This window comes from Dermacentor silvarum, chromosome 3 (genome assembly GCF_013339745.2).
Source record: "Dermacentor silvarum isolate Dsil-2018 chromosome 3, BIME_Dsil_1.4, whole genome shotgun sequence".
Lineage (NCBI taxonomy): Eukaryota > Metazoa > Arthropoda > Arachnida > Ixodida > Ixodidae > Dermacentor > Dermacentor silvarum.
The window spans coordinates 230537768-230556556 of NC_051156.1; the positions used below are offsets into that span (position 1 = coordinate 230537768).

Here is an 18789-nt window from a genome sequence, read left to right on the forward strand (position 1 = left end):
TATAGATTCCGAGGGCGATAAAATCGTCGCCGCGCACCATATGCACGAGCGAAAGCGCGCGGGGGACGTGCGCGCTATCACGGAGAGCGAACGCACGGACGAAAGCAAACGCGACCGTCGCGCGAAAGGCCGTGGGAGTATGGGAGGGAAGGATGCAGGGCAACACTGTGCTCCGGCACCAAAGGCGTATCTTGCAATTGGGCGTAAGGGGAACTTGCCACTCAATCTCCCACGCGAAAGCAAGAAATCGGGAAGGCAGGGAGGGAGGGGGGGAGCGCAGCTTCTACTCTGCCAACAACTCCGTTCGTACTTTGCCCGGCTGTGGCCGTCGCCCGCACGGTCTCTTATCTCCACACGGCTCTGACCTTTGTATCCGCTGTGCATGCGCAGCTCAGTTTCCTTTGAAGCAATACACCGCACGAACCTTGCCCGCTGCGGCGGCTGCGATTGCTGCCAGCGTTTTGACAGTCGTTGTCTGCGGTCATTCAGTGTGATCTATTCATGTTTCCTTGTGCACGCTGACACCACGCTTGTTAATTCAATTAATAGACAGTTTTAGTTTAACGTTAGCGTAATAGCGGGGTTAACGGAAATAGCGTTACCATTCCGCAAACCAGGGTTCGCACAGCCCCTTGAAATCCTTGAATATCCTTGATATTGACAGTATAAGTTCAAGGGCCCTTGAAACTACTTGAATACCCGTGGGCTCCTTGTAATCCTTGAAAATCCCGTGGGATTTGTTTCCGCTAGAGGAAATTAACGACAACCTCCGCAAGTCATGCTGATATTTAAGGCCCTTTCGCTTACGAATGCCCATGAAAACAAGCTGTGTTGACTAAAGGGCAACATCGGGAAGTTTCGGTTTTAAATCTCGCAGCCCCTACGTCGTCTGGCAACTAATATGCATTGGAAATCCCATCCAATCCAATGCGAGACATATCGCTCGCTCGGCTTGCGTATAGTGCCTAGAATATACTCTAATGTGCCGTCCACCGAGAGTCTCCAACGCGGGACGGTGGCGCGAGCAGTGATGCCTGCCGCCGCGGGCCACCAGACGGCGATGCCTGTCGGCACCATGCTAAATCCTGCGGTGTTCGGCTCGCGTTCGTTTGCGATGCGTTGATTGCTACGCGTCGATTGCAATGCTTAGTTCATTTCTCGCCTTGCTGCCGCTTTCGTTGCAGTCTTTTCTTATTGTGAGTGGGTTTTTTGCATCTATGTGTGCACTCGTCTGTCTAAAGAAACTTTGAACAGGTCGCGAAACCGCGATTTCCCAGAGACGCGGAAAGAAACGGCTCATCTCATTACCCAGCGCGTCCGCAGACCCCGAACGTATTGCGGATTGGGACAAGAACATAAGAGGCAGATCGCCGGGCAAATGGGGAGACTCGCGTCGTGTCTTGCCTGAAGTCCGCCCATGTCTCAGCATGGTCCGGCACAGTCTCGAAGTGCAGCGCACCAAGCGGCCGGCGGCGGCAGGCATCACACTCGGTGCCACCGCGACACCCGCTCTCGGCACACTAGTATGTGTCTTTTAGGTACTATAGTCGGGCCGTTTGTCGGCCTCGTGCGCGCCATTTCAGTGAAGTTCGCGTTTGCGTTGTGTGTTTACTTTGACAAGATGCCAGGCGGGAAGTGCAAGTTTCAGCCTGCGTGGCTGCAACATACGGACTATCGTCACTGGGTGAGACCGGAACCAAGCGATCCTTATCGAGCAATGTGCGCATTATGTCAGAAGACGGTCGACATTGCAACGATGGGGGAATCTGCCTTGAAGAGCCACCAGAAAGGCGAAAGGCGACGGAGTTTCCGTCGAACAGCCAAAGAAAAAGAAGCGGAGATAACAGCTCTTGAAAGAGAAATTAATGCGAAAATAGGGCTCCTTTCCTAAGTCATGTGAGGAAATAAAATTACGCTAACACTCCTTGAATTCTGCCTTTTTGCATCCTTGAAATCCTTGAAATGTCCTTGAATTTCCAGCCAATTATTGTGTACGAACCCTGCCGCAAACAAACTTTGCAGAAAGAGAGGTTTAGTATAGCGTGATAGCGTAGTTTACGTGCGGGACGCTATTCCATTACGCTTGGAATTTCGCATACATAGGGCACCTAAGTCTATGTGTGTGTGCGTCCGGAAAGTGCGAGAGGCAGCGCAATGGAAGCCAGGAACGCGTTGTATTTTTACTTGCCATGTCCGCCGATCTGCAGCGAAACAGACAAGCAGTACAAGCTGTCTACCATAGCCTCCGAAATGTTCCCATCTCAGAGGCCATATGCCGTCGTCGCGCCTATCTCCCAACTTTACCGACAGGTGGCGCTCGCATCTCAGCGAAAATTTCTCTCGTTAGGCTTAGGCGCGTTCGAAACAAGAAGCGATCTCGAAAATTCCTCAAGATTAGCCATAACACTCTCTCGTCGAAGCAGCATGAGACTAAGCAAAAGCCGTTTACGCAGTCATTTGCTACGAACGAAGTGAATTCTACAAAAACAACGCCAAATTCAGTTCAAAGCGGGCGACCGGGACCGCCGCCATGTTTTGAGTACACTACGTAAACATACTAACACGGTAACGTTAACTCTGAGAAATAGCGTGCGTACGGTAAATGGTATGGGTGGTTTAGCGGTTCTGCGCATGCGCATTTTGATCCCACTATTCCGGTACGCCCGCTATTCCGGTAACCACGCTAAACTAAAACTGTCTAGTAAGCGAATTTGTCCAAGTTTATGCAGCCGATAAAACTACTATCCCTACTCCGAATAGCTCTCTACTAATTTGCTATCGCAATTGATGCTTCACCTTTCGGGTGAAACTGCGACTTTTTTTTTTTTTTTAACAGAAGCCGTTTTTGCTGGCTGTGCAGCGTGTCTTTCTTTCCTGGTAAACAGTGTGAAAAAGCATCATCTTCATAAAACCTTCTCACAGAATTTTTCAATTCCTCACCAATTGGGTGTCCCGACTTCCATAGAGGTGTACCGAAGATTTTACACTAAGACCTAATTTTTACGCAAAACATCATAATTTGTTTCAGAGTCCATGACATCGGCACCCGTCAGCAGCCATATTTTTAACAGCGAAGCTCTTTAAGCCAGCCGTAATTTGTAGTTTGTATCAAGAAACTATGAAGAAATTTACAAAAAAATAAACTTTCTTGCCTAGGCGGGATTCGAACTTGCGCACCCCCGGTCCCAAGGCGAGCGTCGTAACCACTAACTAGGCTTGCAGAAAATGCATTCATGCGTACCATATGATTGCATTCGAGCGTCGTAGTCTTCATCCACAGCTGGCACGTTCGCACGCTCGTGCTCTGCGAAGTGAAGAGGTTTTGCGCGCTATGAGAGTGAGAGAGAAACACATTCACGGAGCGGGTCTGTTGGAACGCATTGTCGGCATTGCAACGCGGTGTCGGTGTTGCAAGCTGCGCTGTGCAACGGCCAGTGACGGCTCTAAGTCCAAGACGCACTAAAAGAAATTATCGTCATCATGAATGATAAGATGAAAAGTTCCCACGCACTTCCGGAAAATGCTGGGCTATGATCGCCCAGCTTCGCTATTTCAACCGTTGCGCAGCTGAGTGTAAAGCTAAGCGTTTTTTTTTTTTTTTTTTCTCAGTTCCTCTCATGTTCAAACTCGTCTTTTATAGTGGTCATCAGTGATATGTAGTCACTGAGAACATAGTTATCGCCAGCTTCTGTGGAAGTACATGATTGAGAGGTCACCGGCAAGTCATTATTTCTTCCTTCAGCAGACTCGTGTGAGCCACAGGCCTTTTGTACATAGGAACAATTTTCTCTTCGGAGTTCATTGCCGCAGGACCTTCGTCAATTCCTCTGACCTCACTGTCGTCAGACAGGATGCTCGCCACCAATGGTAGCATTGTCTCTCGCAGCACTGGGCATCCATGGCAATTCTAGGTATTCCTGTAAAATGGACCTGAATACGATTAAGGTGCCATCAGCACACCTCTCAGTGGTGGCGGCAAATAGATGTTCAGCACCCTTGGATCGTACTGCCAGAAAGTGACGGTCTGCATTTGGGAAAATCGGGATTTCTCGTTTAAGATGGTGCCACCAAACAGACTTTCTGAAATAGATATGTGAAATAAAAAATAGATACAGTCGAACCCGACTATATCGAACATTTTTGAACACCGTAATGTTACAATGAGAGAGAGAGAGAAATACGTTTATTCAGTCATAAAAAAAATAGAAAATTGTACTTGTATGAAAAGGCAACCCCAGTGGTCTTTCCGGTGAGGTGCCTAGATTAAGTTAATGGTTTCGCTTCTTATAAGGTAGGTGAGCAAGCTGTCATATATAGCTTTGCGGTGTTGAGGGGTCCCTCTAGGAAGGATCCAGTCATTGAGAGTGGCGACTGAGCTCTGCAGCCCAGCAAGGCAGATTCTTCGCAGTGATGACAGGCCAGGACATGTCCATAGCAAGTGGTGTGCTGTGGCTGGCGCACCCGTGGTGCAAGTTCCGCAGGTGGGGTCAAGCGACTTGTCAATGTATTGGGCTTTGAACGCAGGCGTGACTGCCGTGCCGGTGCGTAGACGGCGGAGTGCCACGCGTTCCCGGCGTGGAAGCCCAGGAGGGAGGGGGTCATGGCCTTCGGGCAGAAGCGCTTGTAGAGCGCTTCTGCCCGAAGGCCATGACCCCCTCCCTCCTGGGCTTCAATGAAAATATATAGCAAAAATTACGGCTACATCGAACAAAAATAGCAGCCGCTATCGATATATCAAACTTCAAGCAGCGCAAAACTACCCCAGAAGTTGGCTTTCCCGCTGCTTTCGCTCTGTAAGAGATGGCTGCCATGAAACGGCAGAACCTTCCAATATCCGCAAAGCTGGAAATCATCAGAAGAGTTGAACGTGGAGAAAAGAAGTCGGATGTCGCCACAGCATACAGCATCCCAAGAAGTACGCTGAGTACGATACTGAAAAATAAGGCCGACGTTAGGGCTAAGGCGGACAAGAGACCAGCTGCTACCGGCGCTTAACGAGTCGCACGGCTGCATATGAATACGGGGAGGCAGCAGTGTATAAGTGGTTCATGGATGTTAGGTCGCGAAACATCCCAATTTCTGGCCCCATAATTGGACAGAAAGCAAAGGATTTCGCTTTCCTTCTGAACAGACCCGACTTCAAAGGCTGCTCAAGTTGGCTGCAGCGTTTTAAAGAGCGTCACAGCATTGTTGGCCGGGCTGTCACCGGTGAAAGCCGCGCAGTGGACGTCAGCAACATGCAGAAGTGGATTGAAGAGAATTGGAGTGACATCACAACAAGGTACCATCCCCGTGACATATTTAATGCCAATGAGACTGCTTTGTTCTAGCAAATGCTGCTGAACAAAACGCTGGCGTGTCGCGATGACAAGTCCCACGACAGGAAAGTTAACAAAGCCAGAATATCGGTGTTGCTCGCCGCCAACGTCGATGGATCGACCAAGCTTCGACCAGTCGTGATCGGAAAGAGCAAATCGCCGCGGTGCCTAAAGAATGCACTTTCTGTTCCAGTGATCTACAGTTCCAACGGGAAAGCTTGGATGACAAGCGAACTTTTTGGCAACTGGCTTAAGTTCTGGGACGAGGACCTGGTAAGCGAAGGCAGAAAAATCTGCTTACTCATTGATAATTGCTCTGCGCATAATTGTAAGGTAAGCGTCAGCAATATCAAGCTTCGTTTCCTGCCGCCGAACACAACCTCAGTGCTGCAGCCATTAGACTAAGGCGTCATTCATGCACTGAAGGCAGGCTATAGAAAGTGCTTTGTGCAACGGCTTTTGCTAAACCTTCGCACTGGTTGGGAGTTGAAAATTGGCCGCCTGGGCGCAATAACGATGCTGAATGCATCATGGAATGATGTCAAAAAAGAAAATTAAGAATTGCTTCCGTCATTGTGGACTGTGTTTCCGGCGAGGCTGGCGCAAGCTCATCTGAAAATTGCGATGAACCTGTTGAGGAACTTGATGATTTGTTTAGCCAGCTGTCTGAGTTGGGTGCCGTTTGTGATGGGACTGCAGCGATAGACTTTGTCACCGTCGACGACCATGTTGCGACCACCGGAGAGCTCGCTGACGGAAGACATCATTGCCAATCTGGCTAGGGATCTTGCCGGCGACAGTAACTGTGAGGACCCCACCAGTTCCGACCCGCCCACGTGTTCCGATGCACTTCATGCACTGAGCGTTGTTCGCTGCCACTGCGCGTCCATAGAAGGCTGTGGGCTCGGCTTTTCCGAGTCACTCGACAATGTTGAAAAGTGTATGCTCAACAATGCTTTAAAAATGAAAAAGCAGAAGCAGATCAGCGACTATTTCTCGCGCTAATATGCCCGTCGCACATGTATTTAGGAAATAGAGAACACTTTTTTAATGAGGTGCATTTTGTACATTGTCACATTCTTTAAATGTTCTATATCGAATTACTCGATATATTGAACTAATTCCAGTTTTTTTTTTTTTTTTTTCTAGTTCCATATATGTGGGTTTGACTGTATGAAACAGATATCGAGCTGGTTCGGCCTAAGCGACCCTAGTCGTACTTTGTAATTTTTTGCGGAGTGTTTTAAGATTGCAACACGAAATGTAAACGAAACCGAGCTGGTGGGAGCATCACCCCGAAATGCGATGCCACTAGAGCAATACATGACACTCCCTTTGTGCCGCCTGCAGCAGGTGGTGCTTTTGGGTTACCTATTAAAAGCATGCAGTATACTTACAATGGAGTGATGGGAAAGCTGCTACAATTGCTTCAAGCTGCTACATTGCGCTAAAGCTGCTATATCCATGCTACAAATGAGCGAAACTGCTCCAAAGCTGCTTCAAGGTGTGGCCTCTGAGATTGCCTGGCACTGCGCCGTGCAGTCTCGGAGCGCCGCGTAATCTCGGAGGCCACAGCCGAGTAGGCTTGTTGCCGACACCAGGAGGCAGTTACCACTACCCCTATGCGCAGATTGCCTTCGTCTCTCCTACCATTCAAAAAACTAGCTAAGTCAATACAATCCAGTGCACGGGTTGTGCCAGGCAGGGTTGCCAGGTCTGATGACTTCTCCCCAAATTGACTACTTTTAGAGGCTCTTCGCGATCGAAAATCGTGGTTGGCGACTTTTGGCGGTGGTAATTCGTATAGGTAGGGCCCAAATCAATCGCATTCCTTTCAATGGCTCCCTCAATGCGAGAACCCCAAAAGCCAGATCTCCAAGTCCATGGTTTTGTGTTTTTCAAGCGCCGGAAGCAAATCCAGAAGCTGAAACATGTCACAGCCACCAACGGGCCTCTACGACTTGTCGTCCCGGTCTAGGACTGCCAGAGGCACTTCACACGCAATGCGCATTGGCTGAAATCACTGCCTCGGGCAGTCTGCAACTGTCAGGGATGGATAATTTAATCTCTTCTTGACGAAATAATGGTGCTTAGCTTGGAACAGTTAGCTGCAGGTTCTGATATGCCACCCGACAGATACCGGCATCGAGTTTTCATAAAGGATGCTCAAGGTGGACCGAAATATCCACTTCTGTCAAAGCTAGTCAAGGCACTTCTATCACTTCCATGTGGTAAAGCTGATGTCGTGCGTGGGTTTAGTGAAAATTCAAGAGTCCTGCAAGACAGGTCAAATATTTCTGTGTCAAGCATAAATGGCATGCTTCACATCATGTCATATGCAAAGAGGTTTGACAGCAATACGTGCCAGTTTTCAGTTAATGCAGAGGTCATCAGGGCTGTCAAAGGGGCATCAAAACGATATGCAGAGGGCCTTGCAGTTTAACAGAGAGCACCAAAGCGCCTTTGTACAGCTGCAGAACAAAACTCAACCAATGCAGATGTGAGCAAGCTATGAAGGAAGTGGCAGCACAAATGTTTAAAAATTCCCAATTGTTGACTCAAGAACTTCTCAGACATTGAGTGGCCAAGCAAAACTTGCTCAAGCAAGACAAAAATTTGAGTGAAAGTATTTCTCACTTGGATGCTGCAGATGAGTGGAAGAAAGCGTAGATATGTTTCATGCAACTGACATTCATGTTTTATGTTTTTGGTCCCATCATGTTTCATACTTTGGTGAAAGCTTGCAATAATTATGCCGTCAGTGAACTCGTGTCGCACTGTATTTAGCACTTCATTTCATTAAAGGCATGTATGATACGTTTATTAGGCAACCATGTAATAAAAGCAACAAATATTGTTTTTGGCCTGTTTTTCTTCTTTTTCGCAACCTGCTACAAAACTGAGGGCAGCTGCAACAAATCGTCATTTTTCCTGCTGCAAAACACTTTTGGCCATTCCCATCACTGACAATGGTACTAAGGCCCACGCGCTGTGCAAGAGATAAGTGAAGTTGCTTATCGCACTAGGATTGACAGCGATAGCTGTGAATTTGGCGTGCAACGACCTGGGAGGAGATTTGCTGGGATGAGGAACTTGGTGCGCACCAGCGTTTTCAGGCGAGATGGCCGGGCGAGTATTGCGGGGAAGCTGCTGTGGTGGGTGGCTCCTGTTCTCGATTGCGCCGCCTCGCGTCTTTTCTTCTTTACATGGGATCTAGAGGCCGGAAAACGTGTCACACAATCGCAGTTTGGTGATCTACTGAAACATTGCATTTTCTGGGAACGTATGAGCCAGTAAAAAATAAGCGCAACTGTATTGGGTCATTTTTTTGTGTTCTCGATCGTGAACTTTTGTGCCAGGAAATCATACGTAACACAACAAGGTACAACTGTATATCAGAACTAAAGTTGGAGCCGACAAATGAGAGTGCATTGTTAAAGCACATTTCTTATTAGAGACGAAATTCTCACTTTACATCTCGCTTAATTTTCTTTTTCCGATTTTATTTCTTTCACAATGTTTTAAGGGTAAAACTAAAATGGCACTCGGGCAAATTTTTTTATTCATTTGGGAAGACTTTTCTTTTAACCTACTAAATGCCCACAATTTTTTTAAAACAATTTGTAGAGGGTAGAGTTTTTGGATAGCACATTTGGCTTGGAATAACCCAGCTATAATGAATGTGTATTCAAATGAGAATAGGCACCACTCAACAAATTACAGGAGAAACTAGTCTCTTACAGGCAATTTTCCTTTGAGCACCAGTGGGTCAAACGGCTCGAGTACTTGGTGAGCTTCGTCATCACTGAGCACTGTCATTGAATATGAAATGAAAAAACATGAAAAGCACTTTTCTGAATAAAAACTTGGTAGAGTGATTCTGCACTGTGGCATAACTGTCCGCCAAAAATGGTGCTGTCCTCAAACGGTGTGCAGGTTAAAATTATGCTCGCATTACACGAAGTGACAAAATGAGAAATCTAGGCATCATATCTATGCCCTACTGGTTCGTGTGGTCCTCAAGAACGTGACCGTGGGCACATGAGCCAATCTACACATTGTTTGCTCACAGGCCCAGCAAATCGGCCCGCAGTGGTCGCCCCAAGGAAGCAGTCAAGGCCAAGCCGAGTAAGCCTAACAAGGAGAAGACCAGCAAGGAGCACAGCAGTGACCAGCCTCGTGACAGGCAAGGGTTTCTTGGTGCCTCTCTGAAAGCAAGCGCAGCGTGCGAAGGTTGTTTCGATGCGCAGCCCCCCGAGGCCCCCTGCGTCGAGTAAGCCTCCCAAGGAACGCCCTCAGGAGGAGGCTGCCCCACCATCTCCACCCAAGCAGCCCAACGGGCACACTTCTCGACCTCAACTGGCTTCCCGCTCCAGGTAAGCCCTCACAGTTTGTGATGTGTGCTGACCTGTTACGAATGGAGCTCTTCGGTATGGAGTGGCAGGCTGACTTTCCCACATTGTCATTACCATTCCTTCTCGTCCCCAAAAGCAAAGGCCAGCACAGCAGTCACCATTGCCGGATTGCAGCCAGATGAATCCTATCAATCAAACATTCAGTACGGTCAATCTCAGATATATTAAACCTAGCCAAATCAAATTATTGCTTGCATCAAACAGTTGTGTAACGTCCCCTAGAAAATTGCCATGTAAAGGTACACAGTCAAACCTCGTTAATGCGTAGTCGGCCGGGAACAATGTTTAGATACCCACTAAAAAATGTACGAATTAACCGCTAATGCCAGTTTAGCGGCTACTTACCGGCCAGAAAATAACTATGTCACAATGCTCTCAAACACGCACATTCAGACAGGCTTTATTTGTGGGTAGGCAGCAAAAAATGGGTGATCTTCACTTGCTGTCATGGTGGCCTTGCCGCGACAACGGCATCTTCGAACTCTGTAAGGCCGCAAGCCACTTTTGTCCATGAGGCAACCGCGTCTCTGCGAAAGCTCGCATGACACTCGAAGCACGTGCCGCGTCAGATAATGAAGGGCCGTCGTCCACATTGTCGTCGTCGTCATCACTTCTGCTTGAAGCTGGGCGAGGTGCGATGGCGGCAACATTGTCGCTATCCAAGAACTCCAAGGATCTAACAACGTCTACGTCTCGGAAAGTGTCAAAATTCACTTGCTCTGCAGCATCACCTTGCCGATCTAGTACCTCCACAAGGAGCCTCTCGCAGTCTTCGGTGCCCTCCTTCCTCACGCACGATGAATTTTGCTCGCATAAACAGACAACAACACCACGACCACAAGCACAGTGGCGGAAGAAATTTTTTTTTTTATGTCGCTGTTTCACTCGATAGGAGAAGCATCGATTATTAGTAGACAACTATAAGAACTAAGGATAGTAATTTTATCGGCTGTACAAGCTTTTAAACATTCGCTTACTAACTAAATTAACAAGCACGGTGTAAAGCGTGCACAGGTAAACATGAACACTTCTCGCTCGATGACCTCAAAAACTCGCTGTCAAAACTCTGGAGTGAGGAGGCGCAAATTGACCGTTGTGCCCTCTCTCGCTTCAACGTGAATAAATGTCGAAAGCACAGTGCATACAAAGCTACGCAGATTGCTTTGAAAATGAGGCCCACGCGGCCGCCGCCGAAACGGGCTAAAGTAAACCCTCCCCTGTCGTGCCTCGCACGCTTCCGCCCTGCCTTTGTCCCTCCTGCGAGCGAGATTGAGCCGGAATCGTCGGCTTACGCTCGGAAGCTTTCACTCGTGTATACAGCATACGGCGTGCAGCGACGATGTCACGTGTTTGGACTTTATACGAAACCTGAAATGTACGGACTTTCTAAGGAACCACGGCGACGGCAGAAATGCGCTTGGAGTGTCTATATAATTGCTGTTGCAATAAAGTGTGCTTCTGCATGGTTACCACTTGAATTGGATTGGATTGGATGGTGGCAGCAAATTCGCACCCCCTACCGGCAGCTTCTTCGCGTTACCAGAACCTAATCTCGAAGGCCATGCTTTTGTGCGCTGCAATCGGCAACAGCTGTATGAGCAACAAATACGTAATGGTGGCCATGTTTTGAGGTCACTATCGCTGGCGACTTGTCTGGGCGTCTCAACTCGAACATCTGCACACATGAGATTTTGCCGATTTTGTGCCTGTGCGTGTAGAACAAGAAAGGAAATAGTACGCACTAACCATTTCGTGGGCAATGAGCGACTACAGCTTAAGCAGTCAGCCAATACATGGGGTTCAATAGGGGCTGGGTGGGGGAAGCTTCGACTACGTTTAAACCGCAATTACACATTAAGAGAGTACATATTAACGAGGTTTGACTGTAGCGCTGTAATACGTGTGTATTGAACTCCCATTTACTCCCACATTCGATATACAGTTAAACCTCAATATAACGAACTGCAATATAAGGAAATTCTTGATATAACGAATATTTAACTTTTAACTTTTCATAACCATTTAAATGTCCATAGAGCACCATATATTTAGAATCTGAATATAACAAAGTTTGGTTATACGCGATTTCAATATAACGCAATTTTCCCGCTGCCGCAGCAAAGGAATACCGAGACAATAAATGGAAGCTTGCACGGACAGATGCAGATGGCCAAATAATTGAATTACAAGCGGCTGCTTGCGAACATGCCTCGCATGACAAGAGCGACAGGTGAAGTTTCGTAAAGTCCAAGTGCGATAAAATCCTGTCGCACCCCACGCATTGTGTGCGTTAGGTGCCAGTGAAAGCATGCAAAGGTTAGACAAGAAAGATAGTGGCTTCACGAGTGCCGCCTTTTCGTGCTAGCAGAGGCAAAGAGGGGAGCAAGCTCCAGGTAATGCGAGGGGGAAGCGGGGTCTCAGCTGTGGCTGCTGTAAGCGCAACTGGGCGCATACGCAGCTGGGCACTCTGCTTTATCTGCTGCGTCTGCAACGAGTGGGCGTGCCAAGACTGCGTGGGATCATGTAAGCTTTTTAGTATTGGAGGTTACCTAATCTCGAGTTTCGGAGACCCGTTGTAGCAAGAGGGCTCCCCGCTGCCGGCGCTTTTCATGATAGTGTCGTCCTAGTGATTCTATCACTAGTCCGGTGATGCTATCAGCCACGGCGGCAGAGTGGACGCAAAAGTGTGGCTGGCTTCGCTTAATGCGTATCGTCGATGTGAAGATATTGTCGACATTGCATGAAACCATGTCATTCGTCACCGACTTCCACATTTAACAAAATTGTTTTCTCATTCAAATTTGCTTTTTTTGATTACAGGCCCCTTTCCGTGTAAGAAAAATCGATCGGCTACTATACTTATTTGCATGAAAGGTCAAATTTCAAAACAATGAAATTTCTATATAAGAAGCAAATTGCAGATTTTATCAACTTCCTTACATTGAGGTTTAACTACGCCACACCCCTGCAGGTGCGCTTCTGTTACAGGGCCACGATCACTTCTTGCGCCTAATGTTTGTATAGATACCCACACCATGGGAAATTTAGTGCCAACAAAACGACACTGCACTTGAACCTCGGAGTCGAATATGAACACTGTAGGATTAAACAAGGCAGAAGAAACACCGAAACACAGCGCTGATTCATTTGGCAGTATTTGCCCCGATTCTCACCCGAATAAAATGTGCGCCCACTTTTTATGGGTTCAAAGTAGAAAAGTAACATAAAATTCACAATTGAACGTGCACCTCATATTTTAGCAAGAAATATGCAGCGTACTTCCGATTCTGGCAATAAGAAAAAGATGGAACCAGCATACTTTACCTTCAAAGAATGGACATTTACTTAATTAGTCCATCATCATCACTCTCAGATAGCACTTTATGACTGCCTATGAATAATAAAAGTAGCTGTGGAATCTACAAGGATTCCACAGCCACCTTGGTTCTCAACAAGAAAAGTAGAACGTTGCCTATCAAGAAAGGGGTCAGGCAAGGAAACACAATCTTTCCAATGCTATTCACTGCATGCTTAAAAGAAGTATTAAAGCTCTTAGACTGGGAAGACTTAGGAGTGAGGATGTCATCTGCAACCTTTGGTTGCAGATGACATTGTCCTATTCAGCAACAATGGGGACGAATTGAATTGAAATGATTGAGGACCTCAACCGAGAAAGTGTAAGAGTGGGGTTAAAGATTAATATGCAGAAGAAAAACATAATGTTCAATAGCTTGACAAGGGAACAAGAATTTAGGATCGCCAGTCAGCCTCTAGAGTATGTAAAGGAGTACGTTTATCTAGGTCAATTACTCACAGGCGACCCTGATCATGAGAAGGAAATTTACAGAAGAATAAAATTGGGCTGGAGTGCATACGGCTGGCATTGCGAAATCCTGACTGGGAGCTTCACTGTCATTGAAAAGAAAAGTGTACAATCATTGCATTCTACCAATGCTAACATATGGGGCAGAAACTTGGAGGTTAACAAAGAAGCTCGAGAACAATTTTAGGACCGCATGAAGAGCGATGGAACGAAAAATGTTAGGCCTAACATTAAGAGACTGGAAGAGAGCGGTGTGGATCTAAGAGCAAACAACGTGGATAGCCGATATTATGATTGACATTAAGAGGGAAAAATGGAGCTGGGCAGGCCATGTAATGCATAGGAAGGATAACTGGTGGACCATTAGAGTTACAGAACGGGGGTGCCAGTAGAAGGGAAGCGCAGTCGAGGACGGCAGAAAACTAGGTGGGGTGATCAAGTTAGAAAATTTGCAGGGACAAGTTGGAATCAGCTTGGGCAAGACAGGGGTAATTGGAGATCACAGGGAGAGGCCTTTGTCCTGCATTGGACATAAATATAGGCTGATGATGATAAAGAATCATATATATCTATATCATATATCTTTTTTCCCACGAACGCTGTCTGAATGGAATTCTTTGCCCCGAAAGGTTTTTGAATCCGCCGATTTTATGAATGAACTCAAGTCTCACATTGTAAGCTTCGATGGTTGAACATTGTTACGGTCTTTGTGTTCTCTTGATTTTTGTTGTTTGTCTTCGCTACATTGTATGTATCCTTTCTAGCCCCTCCTGCTAGGGCCAAATTACTGGCCTGCAGTATTGTGTAAATAAAATAAATAAATATGTTGTCCTCCGTAGTGTCATAATGCATTTGATATTGTGCATTTATCAAATGACTCCGCAACACTCGCGAATGGAATTGTGGCCCACGTCTAGACTAAACACTTCGCTAGTTCGTCCTGTGACGCATACAATTCTCAAGTACGCCAAGTAGACGTGGTGCAACTTGTTGGCTTGATATGTAAAATAATATTTCATTTAAATGCGCTTTTGTAAACGGACCGAAAGTGGCACATCGTTGTTGTCACGCCATGTGAGAACTCGTTCTGTCACCGCCATCCATGGTTGGCTCCTTTGTGGTGCTCGCTAGGCTGGCTCTGATGTTAGGCTGTCGCGAATGCAGTTTCGGTTTTAGTTTCATATCTGATTGCATCACCAGAGCAATTTTCGGATTTTTTTTTTCTTTTCTTGGGGGGGGGGAGCATTAGGCAAGCATTCGGCAAGCATTAGAATCGGGTTAATACTGTAATAATTCATTGGGAGTTACCATTTTAGCTTGAAACTCTTCCTGGGGCAGGCCGTAAATAGGCATTTTCAGAAGATGTTCAACACATTCACTGTACCCTGAGCGCTGGCAAGACCTGCGTTGCCACTATTGGAGCCACTGGGGTCAAGCACATGTGTTATGTCGAGTCAAGTTCAAATTATCCTGTGAAGGCTTATTTTAGGATCAAAATAACAAACGTTTTGTCCCATAGAAATGTGTATGGGCACTGGCTGAAGCTTTTGGTCAAGATCGAACTAAATTTTAAAAAATTAACTGGAGTCGAATTAATGGAAGTGTACTCTGCAATGAATTATCGGATATGACGAAGTAAATGTAAGATTTGGTTGGTCACGTTTTATTTCGATGGAGTATTTTCCTGCTATTATGAAATCTAAAAATATGATATCCGACACGGTATCAGTTATAGTGAAGGAAATTTTCGTTTGCACGTGCCTCGAGGTATATACAGTCAAACCCACTGTAACGATACCGGTTTTAATAACATATAACAATATATCGGTTATAACAATGAAAAGCTGCTGCACCGTCAACTTTGGTATGTTTTGTATGGTGAAATAACCCGCTTACTACAATGCCCCCAGGATGCATTATCGGTTATAACGATGAAATCTGGCCACTGGGTGTGCGTACTGAAAGGTAATGGAATGTGAAATCCTTGAAAAGATAAAAGGGAAAAAAGAATTTCGAGCCGCCGCACAACCCTCCGAGACACGAATGGACCACGTCAACTGCACTGATAGCCTGATAGCACTGCGCGCTGCTCTGAGATGGCCCCTCATTCCGCGCAGTTCTGCCATCGGTTTAAGGTGCTCAGGCTCGTCTGCGTTGTTTGCGTGGAAATCGTTCCCACGTGGCTTCTTGGCCTCGTTTGACTCGCCGCCGAAACGGAAGACGGCCGATCTGCCCGTCGATCATCGGCAATGCACGACGTTGCCGGTGAAAAGAAAGTGCACTGCTATAGATTTGGAAACCAAGTGCTTCTAACCGATGAGGCAATCGTCGCGAACATGCTTGCATCGAATAGCGACGATTGCAGCGATGACGTGGTAGGACATGCTGCCTCAAAGTTGTCCTCGCAAGAGGCCCTGCGGAAGATTCAGTCCCTCTGGGGCTTCGTTCTCACGAGGGACCTTCCGCTGCACTACGTGGAGCACTGGGATGCATCGGCAAGCTTCGCGTAAAGGAAGCAAAGCTAACGGACATAGTCATTAGAGAGCTTTAGAATTGGGGCCCCAAGAAAATAGCGGGCCACAACTGAGCATGCGCAAAACGCAAGGCAGCCTTGGGTCATTGCGTTCTGGTCGACCAAAGACGCTAAACTCAAGAAAGAGCGTGGGTTCCCAAGCCGCCTTGGGTGGCTCGTGCGGGCGACGAGCAGTCGCGTGATAGCCAAGAGAGACGTACGAGTCACAGCCATCCAGAGCTCGGATCGCTCAATCAAGTTGGTTGCAGAGAAAACTTGCCGTGTTTTGGGTGATTTTTCAGTGTACTTATACGCAAGAGACTCGGGGCGATGCAAGAAGACACTAGCTGCGCTCGGATTGGCGTCTTTTGACCCGCACCCCCTCCCTTTGGCTTAAAAATGGCAGAAAAAGGTCGCACAAATAACAACAGTGATTACTTTTATTGCAAACATTTCCAAGCATTTTTTTTTTTAATTAAAGATGCATTCCTTTAGGTTTCACCTGCAAAAAGACTGTTTTTCGCTTTCAAGTGCCTTCTATTTCCACCACTGCGGCGTCCCCAGCGTGCAACCCAACACTGCTCTTGTCCTAATTCTAAAACTAAATCTCCTCCATTCCCAAGAGCAAACAATGCAACACGGCTTGGGGCCAGAATTCTAAAACTCTCTATTGTGAAGTATGCAGAGAGATGCTTGTGGCGATCTCGCCCCAGCGTTTCCTCTGGACTTCTCGAGCTGAGGGGCAGCCGCGGCAACTTTCCCGGATGTTTTAAAAGGCCCCTTTTGAGGCCACCAAGGGATGCCTTGGCGGAGCTCGCATGTCACTTGCCGCCCGTGACCCTGCTTTGCAGTTGTTATAGCTGTTCCATTCATGAACAGTTAGACGAGTCAACGCAATCGGATGGAGAAAGTTGGTGGGGAGGGGCACTGGCCTCCCTGCCAATTATAGTCTTCTCACAACAGCTATGCCATCCCTTCATTTTTTCATGCAACCCAGTTATAACAATTATTCGTTATAACAATTAAATTTTTGTGGCACTTGAATGTTGTTATAAGTGGGTTCAACTGTATTCCAGTAGTGAAATGGTCAAATACAGTCACTGACTGATTTTTCGGATGGCTTATTTACTAGAACTGCACAATTCCTGCGGCATTGCACCCTACTCCTAGCACCAGTGTGTAACAAAACCTAAAAATTTGGTCAACACTTAATGTTTTAGGCATGAACACTCGTAGATCTTATCGACGATCGAGAGTGAGATCAGACACATGGGCTAGACTAGCGACCATAGTAGTGGAGTATGGATACAGTTATAGTCCCTCTGTCATAGAAAAGTCTGTCGGAAGTGTGTGCGTTTTTGCCGACAAGCCAACTCTTGCTGAACTCCAAGTCTCCGTACCACGCATGCACTGCAGAATTATTCAGATAAAATCTGTGTATGATTACGCACTCTGCCGTTCTTTTAAGCTCAGGGCTAATTAATAAGGACAGCTCATTATCAAGGCTGGTGCAATTAAGAGAAAACTGCCCAGCGTACTGTACTCGACATCCTGAACCACGATTAGCAAAAAAAAACTAAGAAACTATGGATATCAAATGTTGAATCGTATCTTGCCTTCAATACTAAACAGATTAAGCCATGAACAAAACACTGATGTCTGTAGACTTATGCTGGACGAGATAAGAAATCATTTCTATAGTTGCTCAGCACATATGTTTTTGTTAATGCTCTTTATATTTTGCAGCATCGCCCATTTCACACTTTTCTCATTTGAATTTACCTTGTCTGTAAACTACTGCTGTCGTTGCCTCATGTGTATATGAGGAGGCCCCTGAAGCTGTATGTACAGCCTGTTCCTTTCTCACAACAATTTTGTTTCACAATTGCCCCGTCTACGCCTGTCAGGTGCAGCTGTGCTCTCCCTCTCCACAGGTCCCGAAGCAAGGGCCGTCCGAGGCACTCCCCCTGGAATTCACCACACCGCCGCCACAGGGACTCTCGCTCCCCATCCTACAACTCGTACCGCAAGTGAGTTTGCGTATTGTGGCACACAGCTCTTGAAAAGGAGGAAGCTCGGGGCCAACTGTCTGATGAAAGCACAATTTTAATTTAGGAACTCTCGCTCCCCATCCTACAACTCGTACCGCAAGTGAGTTTGCGTATTGTGGCACACAGCTCTTGAAAAGGAGGAAGCTCGGGGCCAACTGTCTGATGAAAGCACAATTTTAATTTAGGAACTCTCGCTCCCCATCCTACAACTCGTACCGCAAGTGAGTTTGCGTATTGTGGCACACAGCTCTTGAAAAGGAGGAAGCTCGGGGCCAACTGTCTGATGAAAGCACAATTTAATTTAGGAACTCTCGCTCCCCATCCTACAACTCGTACCGCAAGTGAGTTTGCGTATTGTGGCACACAGCTCTTGAAAAGGAGGAAGCTCGGGGCCAACTGTCTGATGAAAGCACAATTTTAATTTAGGAGCTCTCGCTCCCCATCCTACAACTCGTACCGCAAGTGAGTTTGCGTATTGTGGCACACAGCTCTTGAAAAGGAGGAAGCTCGGGGCCAACTGTCTGATGAAAGCACAATTTTAATTTAGGAACTCTCGCTCCCCATCCTACAACTCGTACCGCAAGTGAGTTTGCGTATTGTGGCACACAGCTCTTGAAAAGGAGGAAGCTCGGGGCCAACTGTCTGATGAAAGCACAATTTTAATTTAGGA

At 46.8% G+C, this 18789-nt stretch overlaps 1 protein-coding gene across 6 annotated transcripts in view; it reads left to right on the forward strand.

The window, feature by feature from the left end:
* LOC119446851 (serine/arginine repetitive matrix protein 2) overlaps nt 1-18789 on the forward strand; it is a 186606-nt gene that overhangs the window by 130728 nt on the left and 37089 nt on the right. For all 6 annotated transcript variants that reach the window (XM_049664953.1, XM_049664951.1, XM_049664952.1 and 3 more), the window contains 3 exons: nt 9391-9504; nt 9569-9694; nt 18003-18098. In XM_049664953.1, the coding sequence (XP_049520910.1) occupies nt 9391-9504; nt 9569-9694; nt 18003-18098 (336 nt within the window). The remainder of the gene's footprint in view (nt 1-9390; nt 9505-9568; nt 9695-18002; nt 18099-18789) is intronic.